This window comes from Brassica rapa, chromosome A02 (assembly GCF_000309985.2).
Source record: "Brassica rapa cultivar Chiifu-401-42 chromosome A02, CAAS_Brap_v3.01, whole genome shotgun sequence".
NCBI classification, from domain to species: Eukaryota; Viridiplantae; Streptophyta; class Magnoliopsida; order Brassicales; family Brassicaceae; genus Brassica; species Brassica rapa.
In genome coordinates, this window is record NC_024796.2 from 15,568,423 (window position 1) to 15,590,350 (window position 21,928).

A 21,928-nucleotide genomic window follows, 5' to 3' on the forward strand; every position below is an offset into this window, starting at 1 on the left:
TTAAACCTGATGCTGAAGTACAATGGTGGAAAGCCAAGAGCTGAGGTGTGAGAGGCTCCAGATTTTCTGTCATCAATCTTTTATCAGAGCTTTGATTCATTTTATATATATTTTTTAAAAAGCTTTGAGATTACCTTTTAAATTTATTAGACACTGATTAATAATGTTTTATTTGTTACTTTTAATATTTATAATTATTTAATTATAAAGTATCATCCATCTTTTCTGCACAAATAACAATTTATAGAAACTAATTCTCGAAATTATAAAAAGATTAATAATGTTTTATTTATTACTTTTAATATTTATAAACTATAAAATACAATGAACGAAATTTTATATAAGATAATTATAATAGTATTATACTCTACTTGATTCTATAAAGAGATATAATACTATTGGTCGATTTTTTTGAATTTTATTTTTCATTTATTTTAATCAATCGCTTATGTAGACAAGCCCAAAACTATTATCGATTTCGTTAAGCCCATATATAGCTAGGGGATAATAATTATCGATTTAGTTTAGCCTTGGGTAAGATTTAGAACTAAGACAAATATTAAAAACTTTCCTTATTATTCAAACAGTAAACTTGCGCATGTTGATATCATATTAATTACATTTGCTTAGAAAATATTTTAATGTTTATAATTAGTAGGGGTGGGCGTTCGGGTACCCGTTCGGGTTCGGATCGGGTATTTTGGATTTTCGAGTATTTCCGTATAGAGGTGTAGAACCCGTTCGGGTATTTCTGTACTTCTGGTCGGATTCGGGTATTTTTAGTTCGGATTCAGTTATTTCAGATCGGGTTCGGATATTTAAAAAAAAAATTAAAATTTTCATTTCTCAAGTTTCTTATATTTAAAAATACAACTTTCAGTTAACTAATTTTTTATTTTTAATAGATTGAATGGTTAATAGATTTGGACATAAAAATTTAAAACTAAAAAGGCATTAATTTAGTTATTTTTTAAAAAAAAATTGGATGTAACTTTTTGTTAATTTTTTAAATAAAAAACTTAACATGCATTTTTGGATCGGGTTCGGATGCCACTTCGGATATCGGGTAAAGTGCCCATCCCTACTAATTAGGTTGTTTGTTTTTAATAACTTACCTTTCTAATATGGATTACTTACGCAAGTTGAAATCATTAAATATGCAAATAACTTATTGACAAAATTTGTTTTTAATAACTTACCTTTCTAATATGGATTACTTGCGCAAGTTGAAATCATTAAATATGCAAATCACTTATTCACAATATGGATTACTTGCGCAAGTTAAAATCATTAAATATTATCGATTTAGTTTACCCTTGGGCAAGATTTAGAATTAAAACAAATATTAAAAACTTTCCTTATTATTCAAACGGTAAACTTGCGCATGTTGATATCATATTTATTACATTGCTTACAAAATATTTTAATGTTTCTAATTAGGTTGTTTGTTTTTAATAACTTACCATTCTAATATGGATTACTTGCGCAAGTTAAAATCATATCATATGCAAATCATTTTTTGACAATACACATTTAATATCTTTCTTTAAACGATTTCATTATTTATTGTGCAAAATATTGTGCGTCATTAATATGAGAAATAAATAGACTGTATATATATAGGAGACACCCAAGGTCTTAAAATACAAACATTCTCTTTTTATTCTTTAAAGTATTATTCACAAATCTCTCCTCTCATACTATTAAGGTATTACGACGATGATGCTTGTGTGCTAAGAAAAATGTGTTTAGACGCAAAGGCTCCTCATCTTTCATCGACTCTGCCAGCCACTTTGCCTTGGAAGTTCAATAAACATGTACAGCCTAATAAAGGACTAACCCGCCAAGGCAATGAGAACTCAGAAGAGCTATGTTGTGTCATTGCTGTTATTCGATAGTATGTTTTCTTAGCATATAAATCACCTTTATCTCCTCTATACTTCTATCTGTTAAAATTTTGTTATTACATGACAGTGGCGATCAAACTCCAAAACAGAAGGTGAAACTAAATGTTACAGAGGAAAAACTGTTAAACCTGATGCTGAAGTACAATGGTGGAAAGGCAAGAGCTGAGGTGCGAGAGGCTCCGGCTTTTCTATCATCCATCTTTTATCAGAGCCTTGATTCATTTTATATATTTTTTTTAAAAAGCTTTGAGATTACCTTTTAAATTTATTAGACATTGATTAAATGTTTTATTTATTACTTTTAATATTTATAATTATTTAATTATAAAGTATCATCCATCTTTTCTGCACAAATAACAATTTATGAAAACTAATTTTCGAAATTATAGAAAGATTAATAATGTTTTATTTATTACTTTTAATATTTATAAAGTATAAAATACAATGAACGAAATTTTATATAACATAATTATAATAGTATTATACTCTACTTGATGAATTGTGTTCGAATATAATTGTATAATAACTATTTTAAATATTACAAAATCCAAAAATGCTTATTAATATTATTTTTAAATTATTTATCGTTGTTTAAAGAATAAATTTATCATAATTTTAAAATAATTTATAAAATGCTTACAAAATGCCAGGCAAAGTTGCACTTTTAAGAGTTAAGTCGAGATCTGGATTAAAAATCCTAATAACTGGTAAAGAAGGGAAGCCGCAGACAAAAATATTGAATGTTGTCTACAAACAAGTTTTTCAGAATATTTCGTAGTCACGGTACGTAATTTTAATCTACTTTTTTTTTCAAATACAAATTTTAGAATAAATAAACTGTTGTAATTATTTATTTTTTGTATTTGCTAGATGGATTGTGATGAGTTAGGAGACCGATGACGATATGTCAATTTAATATTATTTCATGTTCAATAAAATTTAAAAATTTATAAATCTATCAAATAATGTTAACCCGTCAAATTGCTTACAAAATTTATTTAATTTTTTGCAAGTTTCTAATTGAATTTGCTTTCTTTATCGAGAAATGTACTTCATAATTTATATTATTTATGGATAGTATTTTGATTTTTATTATATTTTCTTTTAATATGTCTACATAAATGTTTGCTTATTATTTATGGAAAAATAATATTATTCACCTAAAATAAAGAATTACGAAACATATACAATACAATTCTAATTAATGATAATATAAAATCTGTTACTTCTAAAACTATACACTATTTATTCCATTTTTTGAATGAAACTATCTTCGTAAACACACAAAATATTTTGTGACGTTGCAATTATACATACACACAATATCTGCCTCTTTATACTGACGTTATTGTGTTCTTTCTCGTGAGATACATGCCGAGAGAGAACACAGGGTGCGGGTCGGTCATGTTCTTATGTCCGCACAGGGTGGAGGCCGGTCACCTAGTGTTTATTAATTAGAATGCTCCTCAAATAATAGTAAGAGAATATTAAATTACAGTATTAAATGCATAATTTTTTGTGATTATCTATTTTCCATAGTTTTAAAACAATAAAAATCTAGAAAATACAATTATTTTCTTAAAGTTTACAGTTACCTATTATTAGTTGACAAAATTGCATTGAAAATATATAAAAAAATGTATCTTTTTGAATTTTTTTTTTTCTAAAGCATGTATTTTTTATAATATTATTGGTAAACCAGCTCACCAAAATTGGTTTGTTACCTTTATCAGCAGTAATCAATAGAAGTAGATAAACCTCATTTATCAAAATCCGCTTTTTTTTGTCAAGCATATATATTCATAAAGAACATCAATTCATAATGTTGGATAAGATTATTGTATTTTGTTATTTAGTTGGAATACGACTTTTTCATATGTATCAAGACTAACAAGATTTGTGAACAGACATAAGAGTTTATAAAAAAAAAAGTCAAGGATAGAAACGGTTAAAATTTTCCAACGTTAGAAGAACACATGGTAGATGGAGCTGAATTTAAGTAAGATGATCTCATAATATTGACCTTCCACCAATAAAAACCATAATGAATACATCATCATCATCATCCTCTAGAGTAAATGTGAACGGTGAACTCTCCCAACAATATCTCTGACTCCACTTTCCTATAGATAGGGAAGAAAGAAAAGGAGCATTCATTCATTCACCAAAAAGAAAAAGAAAAATGGCAGGAGAAAATGGTTTTATTGGATCAATAGATCAAGGAACAACCAGCACCAGATTCATCATATACGATCACGATGCTCGTGCTGTTGCATCTCATCAAGTCGAGTTCACTCAGTTCTATCCCGAAGCTGGGTACTCTCTCCCTCTCTCACCTTCTTGTTGACTTTTTCTAAATATGTATTTTTCCTCATTTGTTATGTGATTAGTCTGAGAAGTAGGTGACAGTGTTATGGTCGATGATCCTGTATTTCATTATAACATTTTTCTGAACGATCTGTAATTAATAGTAGTTGTTTGTTCTTTTTTTCATCATTTCCATAATTCATGGAAAACTTGTTTCAATTATGTGCTCTTTGTTTAGTGGATTTGATGCATACATAATCACGTCTCTTTAATATTCTGTGAATTTTGACACTGAATATTATTTTTGTGAATTAAGATGGGTGGAACACGATCCAATGGAGATACTAGAAAGTGTGAAAGTGTGTATTGCCAAGGCTATTGACAAAGCCACAGCCGATGGACACAACGTCGACGGTGGCTTGAAGGCCATTGGGCTTACGGATCAGAGAGAGACCACCGTCGTCTGGAGCAAATCCACTGGACTTCCTCTCCACAAGGCTATTGTCTGGATGGATGCTCGCACCAGTTCCATCTGCAGGTACATTACATAATAATCACTCTTTCTTGTTTCTCTGCTCTGTCTTTGTTTATATGGTTCTTCCTAAAATCATATTCTTGGTTGATAATATTTGGTGTCTGATGATCTTCATAGGAGACTAGAGAAGGAACTATCAGGAGGAAGATCCCATTTTGTGGAGTCTTGTGGCTTGCCTATAAGCACATACTTCTCCGCCATGAAGCTGCTTTGGCTGATGGAGAATGTAGATGCTGTCAAAGACGGTATCAAGAAAGGAGATGCCATCTTTGGCACCATCGACACTTGGTTGATATGGAACATGACTGGCGGTTCCAATGGCGGGCTACATGTCACTGATGTCACCAATGCTTCTCGCACCATGCTCATGAACCTCAAGACCCTGAGCTGGGACGAGGACACTATTAAGACTCTTGGCATTCCTGCTGAAATCTTGCCAAAAATAGTAAGCAACTCAGAGGTCATTGGAGAAATCTGCAAAGGCTGGCCCATTCCTGGCATCAAGATCGCTGGATGTCTTGGCGACCAACACGCTGCAATGCTGGGACAAGCTTGTAAGAAAGGCGAGGCTAAGAGTACTTACGGAACAGGCGCTTTCATTCTTCTCAACACAGGAGACGTGCCCATCAAGTCAGGTCATGGACTTCTAACCACGCTATCTTACAAACTTGGGCCTCAAGCAAAGACAAACTATGCTCTGGAGGGATCGATAGCTATAGCTGGAGCTGCTGTTCAGTGGCTAAGAGACAGCCTTGGCATAATCAAAAGTGCTAGTGAAATTGAAGACTTGGCGGCTATGGTAGAATCAACAGGAGGAGTTTACTTTGTGCCAGCATTTAACGGTTTGTTTGCTCCTTGGTGGAGAGAAGACGCTCGTGGTGTCTGCATAGGGATCACAAGGTTCACAAACAAGTCTCACATAGCAAGGGCTGTGTTGGAGAGCATGTGTTTCCAAGTGAAAGATGTGTTGGACTCTATGAATAAAGATGCTGGTGAAAAGGGCTCACTAGACAACGAGAAAGGAGAGTTCTTGCTTAGAGTTGATGGTGGTGCCACTGCCAACAACCTTCTCATGCAGATTCAGGTAATGCATTGTGATGATTATGAATGTAGTTTAGTTTCAATGTTAATATTCTCATTGTCCTTTTGAAATGTGGACAGGCTGATTTGATGGGAACTCCGGTGGTGAGGCCAGTGGACATAGAGACAACAGCACTTGGAGCAGCCTATGCAGCTGGACTGGCAGTTGGATTCTGGAAGGAAGAAGACATATTCGAGTCAGGAGACAAGTCTAAGAACTCAAAAGTATTCAGACCAGTTATGGAAGAAGCGACCAGGAAGAAGAAAGTGGAGTCATGGTGCAAAGCGGTGGAGAGAACATTCGATCTTGCTGATCTCTCTCTTTAAAACTTGAGTTTATATTTCCTTAAAACCCACGTTGTCCTTTTCTTATAGCTCTGTCGTTAGGGTCTACACATCATGTAAGCATCTCTAGTATAATATGTTCGTTAATCAAAAGTCTTTTGTGTTTGCCTATTTGAACTTGGAACTATTCTCTTTTTAAAACCGCATTGCTTATCTCATAGATTACTTGTTATTTACCACATTAGGTCTCTTTCTTGCAAGTCACGTTATCTTTAATTTCAGTTCTCTACCCTGACAACATTCTTGTGAAACTGGTGATCAGTGGTCACACAAATCACAGTTTAGCATCTGCCTTGGTAAAGCAAAATGTATAGTTGATTAACTGAGAGACAGTGACAAAACTGGACTATAGGCATATGTAAATTTCAGATTCACTAGCAGACAATAATTTAATCTCTTCTTACGTATGTAAGGAACATTGGAAAGACTTAGAAACCAGAAACTTTGTATTTCTATGTGAAATCAGTTATAGTTAAATAAATAGCGGTAACTAACAAGACAAGTTGGGTCCATAGCTCAGTGGTAGAGCAATTGACTGCAGATCAATAGAAAGACTTAGAAACCAGAAACTTTGTATTTCTATGTGAAATCAGTATAGTTAAATAAATAGCGGTAACTAATAAGACAAGTTGGGTCCATAGCTCAGTGGTAGAGCAATTGACTGCAGATCAATAGGTCACCGGTTCGAACCCGGTTGGGCCCTTATTTTTCTTTTCTCTTTTTTGTTCTCTAAGTTAGAAAGGAATTGCCTATTAGAAACAAACAACCTGCATCAAGATTCAAGGCATAACATTTTGTGCAACATACTGTTAATTAACAGATCCAATCTACACGTGAAGATAAGATGTTGAATATGCGAAAAAATGTGCAGTCCAAAGAGCATTATATTAATGGCTATTATTACCTCAAGAATTCAAGGGAAAAACAGTGGAAACACAACAAATAATGACAAAGAGTCAAATGAAAGCAAAGGGAAGGAACAAAGAAAAAACGTGAAGTGAAGCATGAAGAAAAATCTTTTCTTTTTGCCTACTTATTCCTTCACGCAACCTAAAGGGCCTTTCTTTTTCTTTGATTATTCAAATCATTTTAAAAATTGAATTTTCATATTTATTTGTCCTTAATAGGATGCATCTTAATTATATATATATCCCACGTTTTAATATCAATTTAAAATGTCAGGTAAGAAGAAGCCAACTTAATCACAAGCTTTCGACAAAACAAAATTGCAACTACTCAATTAACTATGTAAAATGTACTGGTCTATATTCATTTAATCTGTTATTCTTCAAAATTTTGAATTTCTTATGAGTTTTGTAGGAGAAGTTATGATGCATTCGTCGTTGCATTTATTTCTTTGAGAAATTCAAAATTCGAAAATTAGAAATTATGGATGTGATCATTATTATATCACGGTCTCAAGAATCTCGTTGGTTTCTTTATTACGAAACTCGTACAAAAATCATAACATTGACATTCAATGTATGGTTTTTAAATCACATATGAATTCATCAACGTTATAATTTTGCAGTTTGTGTATAAGAGAACATTGTGTGAGATATTAGACAAGTGAGATGCTTGTGGAAATAATTAATTAATTTGCTTACCAAGTCAACAATGGACCCGTTATTTTCATCATCATATGTATGTTCTCACTTCTAATGTACTCAATCGGCAACAATTCTAATAATGTATTGACTTTAACATATTATAACCATCTACTCATCTAGAAAACGTTTTAAAATCCAGTGTTCAAATCATAAATATGACTAGAGAATATTAGCAAATACAATATGTATTTATTTACAATCAACTTTATCAACTACGAATTCTAGACGTGCAAAGTCAATCATATTGGAAACTTTTATAATTACTAAATTAATAAATATGTTGGCAAAAATGTCAAGAAAACACACGCACACAAGAAGACGGGCTTCTTTAAATAATTGGGTACTAGTAGGCAGACGAATGTCTTTCGGACAAAGAACAAGACATACTTCTCTTCTCTTCTTCCAAAGGTTTCAACTTAATTCATCTTATCCACCACCGCCATGAGCCACAAGAATCACCACTCCCAGCGGCCAAGCTATGCTACCGACCCAAACACCATGTTTGTTCAAGCAGACCCCTCCAATTTTCGAAACATCGTCCAAGAACTCACGGGAGCACCACCGGAACTCTCCCCCGTCTCCACCGCACAACATAAGCTTCCTTTAACTCCAAAGAAACAAGCATTCAAGCTCCACGAACGCCGTCAGTCATCCAAGAGGATGGAGCTGAAGATCAACAATGATTCTTTGGGCCAGTTCAACCGCGGGTTCCTCGTCTCACCGGTCTCTCACCTCGATCCATTCTGGACGCGCGTGAGCCCACAGTCAGCACGTGAGAATCACCACGCCATGCCGGAAAAGGAAGAGCAAAAAGTCATAGCTGAGAAAGGGTTTTACTTCCTTCCGAGTCCGAGAAGCGGGGACGAGCCAGCGCCGGAGCTTTTGCCTTTGTTTCCTCAACGGAATGAAAACGATCATTGCCACTCATCTTATTAACTAAAGAGTTCTGATTGATCGTAAGTTAGTGGCACTTGATATCGCTGTTGCTTTTTTTTATTACTGTTTTTGTTAGGGGTAGCTAGTATCCGTTTTTTGTTTCTTAATTAACCTTTTGGACCTTATTAATTCTATCATCCCTTCATTAACCTTCTTGAAGGGTCAACTATTCCGGCGTGTGTAGTCCACTTCCTTTAGAATATAAAATATTTAAAGTATTTGTAGTTTTTCTTACGCGTCAATTACTTCATTAGTCAAGGAAGACAACTTAGACAAGTTGAACAACAAAAGCGAGTTGAAAAAAATCGAGGAAAACATCATTTCACAAGTAGATGGTTTGATTTAATTCCACAAGCAGATTGTTTGATCTAATTTCTGATTTCTTTTCTGGTGTAAATTTGTTTTATTTTCTTGTAAGCCACTACGCTTAATATGTAGGACCCAAAAAAAAACTTGCTACGTAGTTTTGAAAGTTAACGACAATAAAAATTTATTAATTACATCTCCATTTTTATTTAATGGAATGTACTATCAAAATTATATTTTTCTTTCCTTCAAAGGAACAAGTTGATGCATGATGATGAGGTGAATGAATAGATAGCCTACTACATGTCGCGGGAACAAAATAATAGCATGTCAATGACAATATGTAATAGATACAAAGATGTGTTGACTTTTTGGTAAAGGAAGAACTTAAAGAAAATATCAGTCAAAAAAAAACTTAAAGAAAATATCAGTTTCTCGTTTTGGTGATAAGGGTACACTGCTCTATTTATTTTTAGATTTGGTGGAAGTGAGTGAGAGTCATAAAGCTGCAAGCCGTTGGATTTAATGACAAAGGTGTGACGCAGAATGAAGCGGCCGGCTTCTATTTCCTCTGCAGATCCAACGGCTTAATTAGCTAAAAAAGTTCTCCTGGTAGATAATAGTAAAAAGAGGATGATGCATCATCTCCTTTAATTTACAGAGAAGGAACCAAAACATTAAATACTAGTAGATGTAACTTGTAACAGAGTGTGTCTCTGCAGCTATCTTTAAAGTCCAGTCTATCTTCGAACTCTGCCTCAGGTGTATAATCAAATCCATATTTCAAAAAAAAAAACCTCTTTCTCAAATCCTAGCCCTCCATTTGACCTCCCTGTAAGCCCAATTAAGTTATTAGAGGGCATCAACATTATTATTTGGTCTACTGGACCTCACTCCAAATACTAAAATAAAAAATGGGCTTTATTAGTCTGCACAAGACTTAACTTAAGGATCCGTTATGTTATTTCGTCAAGAAAAACATGCAAAGCAAAACAAAGAAGAGAATACTAAAAGGACAAAAAGCTTTAAAACAAAAAAAGAGCGTGAACGGCAGGATTCGAACCTGCGCGGGCAGAGCCCACATGATTTCTAGTCATGCCCGATAACCACTCCGGCACGTCCACTTATGTTGAGAGCTTTCAATTTGTTAGATTCAAAACACTTTACCTGATTCGAGAGTTTAATATCGTTGACACTCTCTGGGCTCAAATTGACAGTTCTCTCTCGATCAGGAGGAAGAAGGAAACAGGGTGCGTTAAGGTTCGTCGCTTTGTGGTTTAAGTCAATAAATAGTCTTCTCCTGCTTCGTAACCTCAGTGTGTTGATGGGATAGGTTTAGATTTAGCGTTTTTCTTTGATGTTTCTCTGCTCAACAATGCAAAATGGCTTTGTATTCATTTTTTCGAAATCCCTTCTTCTTCTTCTTGTTAAATCAATCTGAAATCGAAATCTGATTGATACACTGTAATTATCCTGGCGATTTTCGGGTTGGGAATTTCCTTGAAAACTGCACCGTTTGTTTGTATTGAGATTTGATTTGATTTTGACAAGGAATGCTGCTTTTCAATTTTGCAGGCTTTGTGTGTAAGTAGTATCTGCCAAGGACTAAGATGTCCCAGAAGCGAAATCTTCCTTCTTGGATCAGTTCAAGGGATCCTCCTCATCCTCATCCTCAGCCTGAGAGTAAGAAGAAGCCCAAGGATGATGCTGATGATGAGCACAACATTCGAAATGCTCCTCAGTCAAGTTCAACTACCATGGATTTCTCTAAACTTCTGGTCTGTGAAAACTGTCTACATTTTTTTAGCTGTCATTGTGATTTGAGTTTTTTTTAAGGATATAGAATCTGTGTGTACAGGAAGGAGTTGTTTTTGTGTTGTCGGGCTTTGTTAACCCTGAGAGGAGTACACTAAGGTCCCAGGCCTTGTCAATGGGAGCCACTTATCAGCCTGACTGGAACTCTGACTCCACCTTGTTGATTTGTGCTTTTCCCAACACTCCTAAGTTCCGTCAAGTCCAATCTAACTCTGGAACCATTGTCTCTAAGGTTACCTCTTTTGCCTTTCCTAACTCCTCCAGTGTGTAACTGAATTTCTACTTTGCGCTGAGTGTCTTCAGGACTGGATAGCTGAGTGTTATACGCAGAAGAAGCTGGTGGATATTGAGCAATACCTTCTGCATGCTGGAAAACCATGGAGGAAGACCAGTGCTCCCCAAAATACTACTATTCGAGGTAATAAAAGGAAAAAAACATATAGCAAGAAGCTTTAGATGGCTTGTCACTGTCTAAACTACCTTCTTGTCTCCTGAGTTGTTTCAGAAAAGAAGAAACAGTTGTCTATAAAATCAGAGGAGAATCAAGTAGAGACAAAACCAGGAACAAGGGGAACGTCATCTGCTTCATCCAAGGTCTGTCTTTATAACTGATGGGTTTGGTTAAACAGAAAGGAACCTTATGTTGCTCCAGTCAATGGTTTTATTTCCGTATTCACAGAATAGACCAGCTTGCAATACAGTGGAAGAGCCCTTTTCTGTTACCGAGGTGAAGAAGTGGGCAAGGGATGACCTAACTGAAACCATCTCATGGCTAGAGAGTCAGGAGGAGAAAGTAAGGGGCGTTCTTTATGTTCTTATTCCAAAAAATACTTGTTTCTGCTGTCTAACCATTGCAACAGCCAGCACCAGGAGATATCAAGCGAATAGCTGCAGAAGGAGTCTTAACCTGTTTACAAGACGCCATAGATTCCCTTGAGCAAAAAAAGGTTAGTCTAAAGCTTTCGTAGAGTTTTTCATCTTTGGCATTTTCTCAACTTTGAAAAGATGGTTTGTTGAATCAATCAAAGCGTTTGAATTGATCCTCGAATGGTCTTTTACTTTAGGACGTTGGATCAGTGACGGAGCTGTGGAGCTTTGTCCCTCGCGTAGTGAAGGAGCTTGGAAAGATGGAGTCTTCTTCAAAAACAGAAAACTCCACAGCTTCAAAGGATCAACTCTGCAAACAAGCAAAGTCGTGGAAAAAGATTTACGAGGCTGAGCTAGCACAAAAGGGTGAAGAAGAAGAAGAAGCAAAAAGCAGAAGGACCTCTGGGGTTGCTTCTGGATACGACAGTGATGAAACCGTTGAAATGACTGAAGAAGAGATCGAGCATGCTTACAGGAACGTTTCTGTAGAGTCTCATTAGATCAAACTTGTTTCATTTTGCTTGCATATGATGAAGAGCACACAGAACGTTGCCTTTTCGGTTTGTTCGGTTTAGTTTTTAATCTTTGCAGCTCGAATCGATTGCACTAATTCGGTTTTTGATTATGAATTGATTTGCGGTTCTACAATTTTGATCCGGTCAATTAGGTTTGGATCCAATTTGCTGAATGTATTGATAACCGGTTTGATCGACTCTCTCTAAAACTGATCAACCGGGAGCTTAATTAATACTAACCGGAGAAGACAAATCTAAACCGGAAACGCGTGTACCAATTTGGTAAGGAGGATAAAAGGAAGATTGAAGAAAGACCAGACCCTAATTTATACCCCTTTTGGTCGTGCCTTGTTCCGCAGTAAGGTTGAAGCGAATAGTACGCCATCTCTCTCGTCTGCTTCCTCCGCGAGCTCTCTCAGTTGCCCACGAACAATGGGAGCTCCTCTTCCTCCTAAAGAGGCCAACCTCTTCAAGCTAATCGTCGTATGTTCCGATTCTCTTCTTTTTGTTAAACCCTAAAATTAAGTTAACCCTTCAGTAATAAATTCGTTGACATGACAAGTCAAGTGTGTTGTTGTCTTATGTTGCCTAATGCGTAAGATTTGATGTCTCTTAAGTTACTAGTTTCAGTTACGTTGACTATCGTCTCTTGAATGGCCTTCTGGGCTCGCCGCCTAGGATCTTTGACACATACTTAGTTGGGTAGATTTTTTAAGCTTAGCGATGATTCTTATATTCCTTTGAGTTACACGAAAACCAAGCTTTAAGAATATATATAACTTCTGCTATTTTTCTACTTTCATATGTTATATGCATCATTCAGTGTTTATATGATTATGCCCTCACACTTGCTCCACAAACTAGCTAATAATCATCTTCCTAATGTCTACTATTGCATTGGATTTTCACTTTTTTGTTCAAGCTACTTGGCATTTGCCCAAATATATATATATATATATATATATATATATTTCGCTTAAATTTATTCTGATTAATCTTAAAATGCAGAAATCTTATGAGACGAAGCAGTACAAGAAGGGACTCAAGGCTGCTGATGCCATATTGAAAAAGTTTCCTTCTCATGGAGGTCAGTTTCCTTTTATCCCAAATCCAAAGCTCTTCTATTGTTTTTTTTTTTTGCTTTCATGTTATTATCTCATTGCTATATCAATTTGGGAGCTTACATCAGTTGAGATCAAACGAATTGTATCTGTTCTAATAGGCGCTTTCATGTCCTTTTCTTTGTTATAAAAAGCAAATAAATAGAAGGCTATACTTGTATGATCACATAAGGAAGCGAAGGAGATGATTTTGTATTCTTTATTTTTGTTAGTTGATATCTTTTCTGTTTTGCCTTAAACGCAATTGTTGCTTCTACTGATTGGTTCTTTCTTGCCTGCAGTATTTGTCATGTCTTCTAGTTGTGCTTTTCCTTCTATTTAAGACTTGTTTCTTTTACTCTTTGTAATTTACAGAGACTTTATCGATGAAAGGATTGACTCTAAACTGCATGGACCGTAAAACTGAAGCATATGAGCTTGTTCGCCTTGGAGTCAAGGTTCCATTATGCTCTTTGATAATTATAACATTCATTCGTTAGTTTCCAGAGATGTTATGATTCTTCATGGTAACATAGGATTTATACTTTACTATTCCGTGCAGAATGACATCAAAAGCCATGTTTGCTGGCATGTGTATGGTCTCCTGTACCGGTCAGACAGAGAGTACAGAGAGGCCATCAAATGCTACCGAAATGCTCTTCGAATAGACCCTGATAATCTTGAAATACTCAGAGACCTCTCACTCTTGCAGGTAATTATGGGGGGAAAATTGATTGAGGAGAATTTAGTAAATGTCAATTCGTACTTTATCAATATTCCTTTGTGTAAGCTCGTTTCAGTATTAATATCTCTGTTGATGCTTTCAACAATTTATCGCTTACTGTATACTTTCTTACTCCTAGGCACAAATGCGGGACTTGTCTGGCTTTGTGGAGACCAGGCAGCAGCTTTTGACTTTAAAGCCTAATCACCGAATGAACTGGATTGGCTTTGCAGTCTCCCAGCATTTAAACGCAAAGTATGTTATGGTCCTTGAAGCCTTTACTCATTTGAATGGAATGCTAGTTTTTCTTCTTTGGACTATTTCCTGTGTATTTATATGATTTGCAATTGTAGTCTGTTGACATTTTAAGGAGTAAATAGTGTACACCTTTGCTCGGATGAATAATCTTAATCAGAATTTTAGGAAACAATATACCAATGAACAGTATTCAGTAGAATTATATGCCTTTCCAATAAGTTAATTGCTTTTTTTGGTTTGACAGAAGCTCACTTTGATCTCTTAATATGTTTTCTTGTTTAAACCAGTGCTTCTAAAGCTGTTGAAATTCTGGAAGCATTTGAAGGCACCCTAGAGGATGATTATCCTCCTGAGAACGAGCTATGTGAACACACTGAAATGATTATGTACAAGGTATGGAGCAAAAAATGTACAAGTTTCATACCTTTGTTATCTCTCTAGTCCTTTTCCCCTGGAAAATCATACTTGTCTTTAAAGGGTCCATGTAGCTGGTATTCATTTGGAATTAGCACAGGTTTATATCTGTAAATCTCAACTGTTTTTTTCTTCCAGGTTTCCTTGCTTGAGGAGTCCGGTGCTTTTGGAAAAGCTCTCGAGGAGTTGCACAAAAACGAGCCTAAAATAGTAAGTTCTGGAAGCTGATTGTATTGTATATGTGGATCATAGGATACACGCATATAGTTTATAGTCCTCGTGTGGTTGTTTGTAGGTTGATAAGTTGTCCTACAAAGAACAAGAGGCATATCTCTTGTGGAAGCTTGGTCGCCCAGCAGAAGCCAGTAAACTCTACAGGGTTCTACTTTCCATGAACCCTGACAATTACAGGTTTTTTTCCTTTGTACTTCTAAATAATTATTTTGTTTCCTTAAAAGTGCACTATCTTTTCCTGTGACATTCTCAAAGGCTTCTATATATATTTGGGTACTGTCAATTCATGTCAACAAGTAAATAGTTCATTCCGGTACTTTTCAGGTATTATGAAGGCCTCCAAAAATGTCTTGGTTTGTATTCAGAAAGTGGACAATATTCGTCTGACCGGATTGAGAAGTTAAATGCATTGTACCAGTCTCTAAGCGAGCAGTACACTCGGTCATCCGCTGTTAAGGTGAGAAAAGACGAATCAGTGCCTGTAGTGAAATACATTTTTTATACCCTTCCACTTTATAGGGAACTACCGGTTACTCATTTTGATCTCTCTGATAATTTCTGGGGTGCTGATAAATAAAATTGGAGTACTGATATTAAGTTATTCTATATTTTCCCATTTTCAGAGGATACCATTGGATTTTCTGCAAGATGAAAGGTTTAAGGAGGCTGTAGCAAAGTACATTAAACCTCTGTTGACAAAGGTATCTTTTCTTTCCGTTATGTCTCTGGGTTTACAATACAATGCTTTAATAGAATATGTTTCGTATATCTTGATGCTTGTCTCAGGGTGTTCCTTCTTTGTTTTCTGATCTATGTTCTCTGTATGATCACCCTCGAAAGGTTTGTTTCCCTGCTTTTTCCTTTTGCATGCTGTCGCAAATTTCATTGTATCTGGCGTCATTTTATTTTGCGATAATGTTTTATGCGTGTTTTGTTATCCAGCCTGATATATTGGAGCAACTAGTTGTTGAAATGGAACATTCAGTTAGGACTACTGGAAGTTACCCAGGAAGGTATATGACTGAATTTATTACTGAAACTGAAATGTTATCAAGATTGGTGACTAGATCAGTCATTTATTGTGATTATTTCTAAATTGATGCAGTGATGTGAAAGAGCCCCCGTCAACTCTATTGTGGACATTATTTTTCTTGGCTCAGGTTCACTTTTGCTATCTGTCTTAATTTCTCTCCATAATTAACAGCTTTTTGAATTTTTGCGTATCTTATCATGAATCGTATTTTTCATACTGCAGCATTATGACAAGCGTGGTCAGTATGATGCTGCCCTTGGTAAAATTGACGAGGCCATTGCTCATACGCCGACAGTGATTGATCTGTACTCCGTTAAGGTATGTTTGTTTAACTTGGCCAAAAAATTTAAGGTTATGCTCGATCAGGTTTGGTATGTCACGGTTACTGCTTGCACCTGTTTTGAGGCATTTTTAGAAACTTAATTGACAGGATGGTGGTTTTGAACTTCTCTAGTTATAGCGACTGTGTTAACATAATTTGTATGATTTGTACTCTTGTTTTTCTTAATCATTGTACTGGTTTATCTCTACAGAGCCGAATAATGAAGCATGCAGGAGATTTAACTGCCGCTGCCGCACTTGCCGATGAAGCTCGATGCATGGACTTAGCAGATCGCTATATTAACAGTGAATGCGTTAAGCGTTTGCTGCAAGCAGATCAGGTTTACATCTCGGTTTTGTTCATATTATATTGTTTTGGTCGATGTCCTCAGAGGTTAGGCCTCAATCTGTGTATTTTTTTGGTGAAGGTGGCCTCGGCTGAGAAAACTGCTGTTTTATTTACAAAAGAGGGGGATCAGCTCAACAGTCTTCATGACATGCAGTGCATGTGGTACGGCTCTCTAGAATGAGGAGTTTTGCTAATGTAAAATTGACATTTTGAGATGTCTTTCTAATGGCTATCTTTTGATCTCTTGTCGTAAAAGGTATGATCTTGCATCTGGCGATAGCTACTTCCGTCAGGGTGATCTTGGACGTGCCCTGAAGAGGTTTCTGGCTGTGGAGAAGCACTACTCTGACATTTCTGAAGATCAATTTGATTTCCACTCGTACTGCTTAAGAAAAATGACTTTGCGTTCGTATGTTGGCATGCTTAAGTTCGAAGACCGATTGCACTCATTCCCATATTTCCACAAAGCAGCCATCAGAGCTATCAGGTAAACTCTTTGTTTCACAAAACTACAGTATCTAGTAGATGGAAGCATGATAGCTTCCATGAGACTGTAATCACAATTACCTCTCGGCTCGATATTCAGGTGCTACCTTAAATTGCACGATACTCCCAAATCAACTGCTGAAGAAGATGAAATGTCAAAGTTGGCTCCTGCTCAGAAGAAGAAAATGAAGAAGCAGAAAAAGGCAGAAGCCCGAGCAAAGAAAGTACGTATTTTCAGTGTTTTGCCTAGTAAATTGACACTTAGGTGGCTTAAGATTGGTCTTCTTCGTTTCAGGAAGCTGAGAGTAAGAGTGAAGAATCAACTGCCACTGGTGTCTCTAAGTCTGGCAAACGGAATGTGAAACCTGTAGACCCAGATCCTCATGGGGAAAAGTTAATTCAGGTTGATGTTTTGCTTCATTTGTAAGATGTATTGTGGTCTTCTCCATAATACTGTATTATGAGTATTAACTTTATCAGAAGCTTACTAGAAAACTAAATCTGCACAGGTGGAAGATCCAATGGCAGAGGCTTCAAAGTACTTGAGACTACTCCAGAAGCATTCACCTAACTCTTTGGAGACTCATCTACTTTCTTTTGAGGTTAACATGAGAAAAGAAAAGTTTCTGCTTGCATTCCAGGTAACTGACTATCTCTTGTCTGGTGGTTATGCTCAAGTCACGGTTCTATAATATCCTTTGTTCAGTTAATTTAAGGGCTTTGGTGTCTGCTTTTTCATTCTTCAGGCTGTCAAGCAGTTGCTTAAACTGGACGCGGAGAACCCTGATTCACATCGTTCACTGGTATGGAATCTGTGCTACTTGTGATGTTCTAAAAAAGGGATTATACTGTTTTCCCGTCAAGTGTTAGTCATGCTTTTGAACTTGGATTGGATGGCAGGTTAAATTCTTTCTCAAGACAGGATCTACAAGTGCTCCAACGACTGAAGCTGAGAAACTTCGTTGTAGTGTCCTAGAGGCTGAGCGCCCATCAATCAGGTGACTACTCAAACTATTATTATTATTATCCATTATTACTGTTTATTCTCTATATCAGTTGTGACTTGTGAAATAAATTGTCCATTCGTTTGCGTTCTAGTCAATTGCAGAATAAGTCATTAGTGGAGGCAAACAAAGAGTTTCTTGGTAGACACGAAGGTGCGTTTCAAACTGATTACATGGCACCCCTAACGAAGATATCACAGTTTCTGATAAATAGAAAAATGTTTACGTCTGCATTGCAGATTCTTTGGTGCATAGAGCTGCATACGCAGAAATGATGTGCCTTTTAGATCCAAGCAAGAAAACTGAGGCTATCAAACTAATTGAAGACTCAACCAATAAAGTGGTTCAACAAACGTAATGTTTCTTCAAACATATTTACCTTGTGGTTCTATGGTGTCTCTTTTTTTTTTGGGCAAGTTATATGGTGTCTCTGTTCTGTGTTTTGTTTGTATGTTTAACATCGGTTGTCCATGTGCAGAAATGGAGCTCTCGGAGTAGCAAGAGAGTGGAAACTCAAAGACTGTATAGCAGTTCATAAGCTCCTAGAGACAGTTTTCCTCGACTCAGAAGCTGCCTCTAGTAAGCATTAGATATCTTCAGTGTGTTGTTTCCATAAAATAGTGTACCGATATGACTGTCTGTGGCTGCGTTTAGATTTAAAGTCCTTAAGAATTTTAGAAGTATTAAGCCGCGTTTTGGGTACACAATTGCAGGATGGAAATCACGCTGCGCCGAGTATTTTCCATTTTCAACTCACTTTGAAGGCAAGCGTAGCTCTGTGATGCCTGATTCAGTGTACAACTCGTCTCTCAAGAGTAATGAGAATGGCGACACACCAAACCATCCAATGGGTCAGACTGAATTGAACGATGGACAGCTCGAAGCATTCAAGAGCCTTACGGTCTCAACTTGAAGCTCTTTTTGTATGAATAAGAGGCAAGTCTACCCAGGAGATTATATACACAAAGACAGACGATCCGTTGTTGACCTTCGATCATACTTGGATCAAAAGATGTTTGGAGTTGTAACAACACCAAATGTCTATACTGTTTTTCTATATAAGAGGCTGGGTATCTCAAGTTTGATGAAGAATGGCACATAGAAAGCAAAGGGTCTTTTGTCTTTTTTTCGTTTTGTTTCCTTCTCTGCCACTTTACAAGGATGTTTGGAGCTTTTTTGTTGTTGTACCCTTTTGACTTCTTTACATTATTTATTCAAACCCACTACATTCTCTCTTTTTAAGATTTTGAACCATTAACATTTTACAAGCATTTTCTTTGTGTGGTGTTGCTTGCATCTACATGCCTAGCAAATGCAGAAACATATAAACACCATTATTTTGGAGATTTATTGATGTGGGAAAGTTACAGCTCTTGGAACAAACCAAAATGAATAAAACAATCTCTCAACTATACAAGTCTGAAAGACTATTTATACACAACACAAACTCGATGTGGGAATAGAGAGAGGTCTCACTTTTCAGTCTATGAAGAGGAAGAACTAGTGCTGCTTTCTCCGACCTCATTTTTGCAGAGAGGGCAAGTGGCATTGATTTTAAGCCATTTGTCTACACAGTCCACATGAAAGACATGCAAGCATGGCAGCTCTCTTACTTCTTCATCGTCTCCATATCTGGCCAAGCAGATACAACAGCTCTGCACAAACCAATAACATCCGAGAATAGTTAGGCACAACTATACTAACCTACTCATTTGAATGATCTGAGTGTTAAAGTTACTTACGGCATCTTCGCCTGATATAAGACGTTTCTTCTCAGACCCTTGTAGAAGAAAGCCACCTTCACCTTCCTCTGAAAACTCCAGATCATTTCTGCTTTTTGTTTTGAACTTGTAGACAGGCAGTGCGTTGATGGCCTCAGCAGTGGCTCCTCTTGTTTGTGAGAAGTTTTCTCGAAACCCGAGAACAGAGATCAGGCAAGGCAAGCAACAACATATGGTTGCGCATAGTATGAAAGGCATTGCGTATCCAATGCAACTGAAAGTAAGGAACGCTATACATAACCTGCAACAAGGCCCCAACCACCAAACAGAAAACATGAGTTTTTCGAGTTCCAATTCTCATCCATTGGGACAATAAAGAGTGGATGAAGCCGACCTGTAGAGTTTAGGAGAATCAGAAGGAGATGAGTGACCTCCAAAGATCCATACATTCCCCACAACAAACCACACCGCAAAGAAACAGTCAATCGCCATCTTGAAATGGTCCACTAGCCCATTCAATCTGCACCAAGTCGTCAAAACAATGATCAGATTAGGTTAACTTAACTAACCAAACTAACTAATTTACTTGTACCTTGTTCTTAAGCTATCCCCAACTTGATTGTTCCTATTGGTGGTGTTTTCTTCGTCTGGTGGCACTTGATCCGCAGAGACGGGTGTATACGGCATGGACTCTGAAGGGTTACTATTATTGCCCTGTGTAGAAGAAGTACTACCACGTTGTGAAGAATCTTGGCCACCTGTACCTCGGTTATAAGTGCGAAAACGCCAATAGAGAATAGGGAGAGTGGCAACGCAGCCAGAGGTATACCCAACAACCCATGTAAACAACGGGGCTTCGGGATGTTCATCTTTAGCAAGAACCATAACAACAATGGCAGCAACAATCTGAGCAACGGTGACAACTAACTCAACAGAAATCCAAAGGCCAGAGTTCAATGGACTCCTCCTACTAGTACTAGTACTACTAGTGCGGCCACCATCTGCTCTTTGCTGAGAAGGAGGAGGTGGGAGTTGTGTAGCGTTAGATGATGATGCCCTCTCTTGAAGTTGATGATGCGGAGTTAGCTCATCGAGAGAAGATCTTGACGAAGAAGAGTCGTAGTCGTTGCCAGTGATGTCAACGATGTGCTCGTGGTTATGGTGGTGTTCCTCCATCAACAAAGGATCTTGATCAGTTTGGGATGTATTTCGACCAATGGAAGAAACGTCCATCTAACTCAAAAAAGTAAGAAAGCTGAAAGGCACAAGTCAGCTACTACTAGAGTCTAGAGGCTCCCAAATGTTGTTGACATGTCATTTGTGATCAACAAAGCCAAATGATACATTCCAAGAACAAAAGAGCAATGCCTTTACCAAAAGGTAAAAACAGTCACCTGTTACAGAACATGAGCAAAGCAAAAAGCTTTATGATTCCAACCAAAGCAGACAGATCAAAATCGTAAAGTCATATAAGTAAGAAACTCTTAGAATTGGCCTAAATTTTCAGAGACTCCCAATTCAAGTAAGACTCTTTCAAAACCCATCAAGTTTCGATCTTTAAAAAGACCCCCAAAACTAGGATTCAAACAACGATTTCAATTGTTCGTATACGATTTTCGAACATAGAAGAAGAAGGAGAAGAGTTGAAAGAATGATGAGTAGGGGGTTTTACCAGAATTGAAAAAGATTGGTAGACAATCACGATTTCAATACAGAGAAAGCTGATGTTGGTCTTGTCTTACTTCTACTCTTCTTCGTGAGAAAGACAAAAAGATGAGAGCTTTTCGTCTTTTGCTTTCTCGCAGTAATTCATTCGGGAGGAGGAGGAGAGTGATGAAGAAGAGACTTCTTTATTTCAACAAATGATAACCGTTGGATCTTGAGGGTTCGTCTGAGTAAATATCTTAATCGGACGGTCATCTTTAACTCCTCGTTTGTGGCTTTTCCATCTTTTAGTAGTTAACTAGGATAAGACCTGATGAATTTATTTGAATATATTATCGATAATTTTTTTTTATATTTGATTTTTTTTTTCTCAAACATATATTTGATCATTTTATT

General features: G+C 36.6%; 5 protein-coding genes and 2 non-coding genes across 9 annotated transcripts; 5 read left to right on the forward strand and 2 right to left on the reverse strand.

Annotated features, from left to right (window-relative positions):
* Positions 1 to 3,476: 3,476 nt before the first annotated feature.
* On the forward strand, positions 3,477 to 6,346 carry LOC103853254 (glycerol kinase). Its single transcript, XM_033284326.1, has 4 exons — positions 3,477 to 4,223; positions 4,531 to 4,752; positions 4,867 to 5,833; positions 5,911 to 6,346. The coding sequence occupies exons 1-4, from the start codon at positions 4,090 to 4,092 to the stop codon at positions 6,154 to 6,156; spliced, it is 1,569 nt and encodes a 522-aa protein (XP_033140217.1). The 5' UTR covers positions 3,477 to 4,089; the 3' UTR covers positions 6,157 to 6,346.
* A 245-nt stretch (positions 6,347 to 6,591) lies between these two features.
* Positions 6,592 to 8,938, forward strand: LOC103853255 (VQ motif-containing protein 11). The gene has a single exon (XM_009130174.3). The coding sequence runs from the start codon at positions 8,226 to 8,228 to the stop codon at positions 8,718 to 8,720; it is 495 nt and encodes a 164-aa protein (XP_009128422.1). The 5' UTR covers positions 6,592 to 8,225; the 3' UTR covers positions 8,721 to 8,938.
* TRNAC-GCA lies at positions 6,806 to 6,877 on the forward strand. Its single transcript has one exon. It is a non-coding gene; the product is annotated as a tRNA-Cys (tRNA).
* A 258-nt stretch (positions 8,939 to 9,196) lies between the features above and the next one.
* On the forward strand, positions 9,197 to 12,356 carry LOC103853256 (DNA-repair protein XRCC1). Of its 3 annotated transcripts, none has more exons than XM_009130175.3 (8): positions 9,197 to 10,286; positions 10,602 to 10,804; positions 10,885 to 11,073; positions 11,145 to 11,259; positions 11,347 to 11,435; positions 11,521 to 11,634; positions 11,702 to 11,788; positions 11,906 to 12,356. In XM_009130175.3, exons 2-8 carry the CDS (start codon positions 10,637 to 10,639, stop codon positions 12,206 to 12,208), a joined length of 1,065 nt encoding a protein of 354 aa, XP_009128423.1. In that variant the 5' UTR covers positions 9,197 to 10,286; positions 10,602 to 10,636; the 3' UTR covers positions 12,209 to 12,356. The 3 variants fall into 3 exon arrangements, with proteins under 3 accessions (XP_009128423.1, XP_033140218.1, XP_033140219.1); XM_033284327.1 differs by having other exon boundaries at positions 9,197 to 10,276; XM_033284328.1 differs by lacking the exon at positions 9,197 to 10,286 and adding an exon at positions 10,349 to 10,513.
* On the reverse strand, positions 10,069 to 10,150 carry TRNAS-AGA. The gene has a single exon. It is a non-coding gene; the product is annotated as a tRNA-Ser (tRNA).
* A 125-nt stretch (positions 12,357 to 12,481) lies between the features above and the next one.
* Positions 12,482 to 19,402, forward strand: LOC103853258 (N-terminal acetyltransferase A complex auxiliary subunit NAA15). The gene is made up of 26 exons (XM_009130176.3): positions 12,482 to 12,706; positions 13,232 to 13,310; positions 13,699 to 13,781; positions 13,886 to 14,035; positions 14,187 to 14,302; positions 14,593 to 14,698; positions 14,858 to 14,929; positions 15,015 to 15,130; positions 15,278 to 15,410; positions 15,577 to 15,654; positions 15,740 to 15,793; positions 15,896 to 15,966; positions 16,059 to 16,113; positions 16,209 to 16,304; positions 16,520 to 16,648; positions 16,736 to 16,818; positions 16,913 to 17,143; positions 17,243 to 17,366; positions 17,438 to 17,545; positions 17,652 to 17,783; positions 17,889 to 17,945; positions 18,043 to 18,140; positions 18,241 to 18,299; positions 18,386 to 18,500; positions 18,625 to 18,725; positions 18,860 to 19,402. Exons 1-26 carry the CDS (start codon positions 12,656 to 12,658, stop codon positions 19,057 to 19,059), a joined length of 2,697 nt encoding a protein of 898 aa, XP_009128424.1. The 5' UTR covers positions 12,482 to 12,655; the 3' UTR covers positions 19,060 to 19,402.
* Positions 19,403 to 19,459: 57 nt separating this feature from the next.
* Positions 19,460 to 21,891, reverse strand: LOC103853259 (E3 ubiquitin-protein ligase At1g63170). Its single transcript, XM_009130177.2, has 5 exons — positions 21,540 to 21,891; positions 20,460 to 21,261; positions 20,262 to 20,387; positions 19,889 to 20,168; positions 19,460 to 19,801 (listed from the first exon to the last, which is right to left on the reverse strand). Exons 2-5 carry the CDS (start codon positions 21,098 to 21,100, stop codon positions 19,631 to 19,633), a joined length of 1,218 nt encoding a protein of 405 aa, XP_009128425.1. The 5' UTR covers positions 21,101 to 21,261; positions 21,540 to 21,891; the 3' UTR covers positions 19,460 to 19,630.
* Between the last annotated feature and the right edge of the window lie 37 nt (positions 21,892 to 21,928).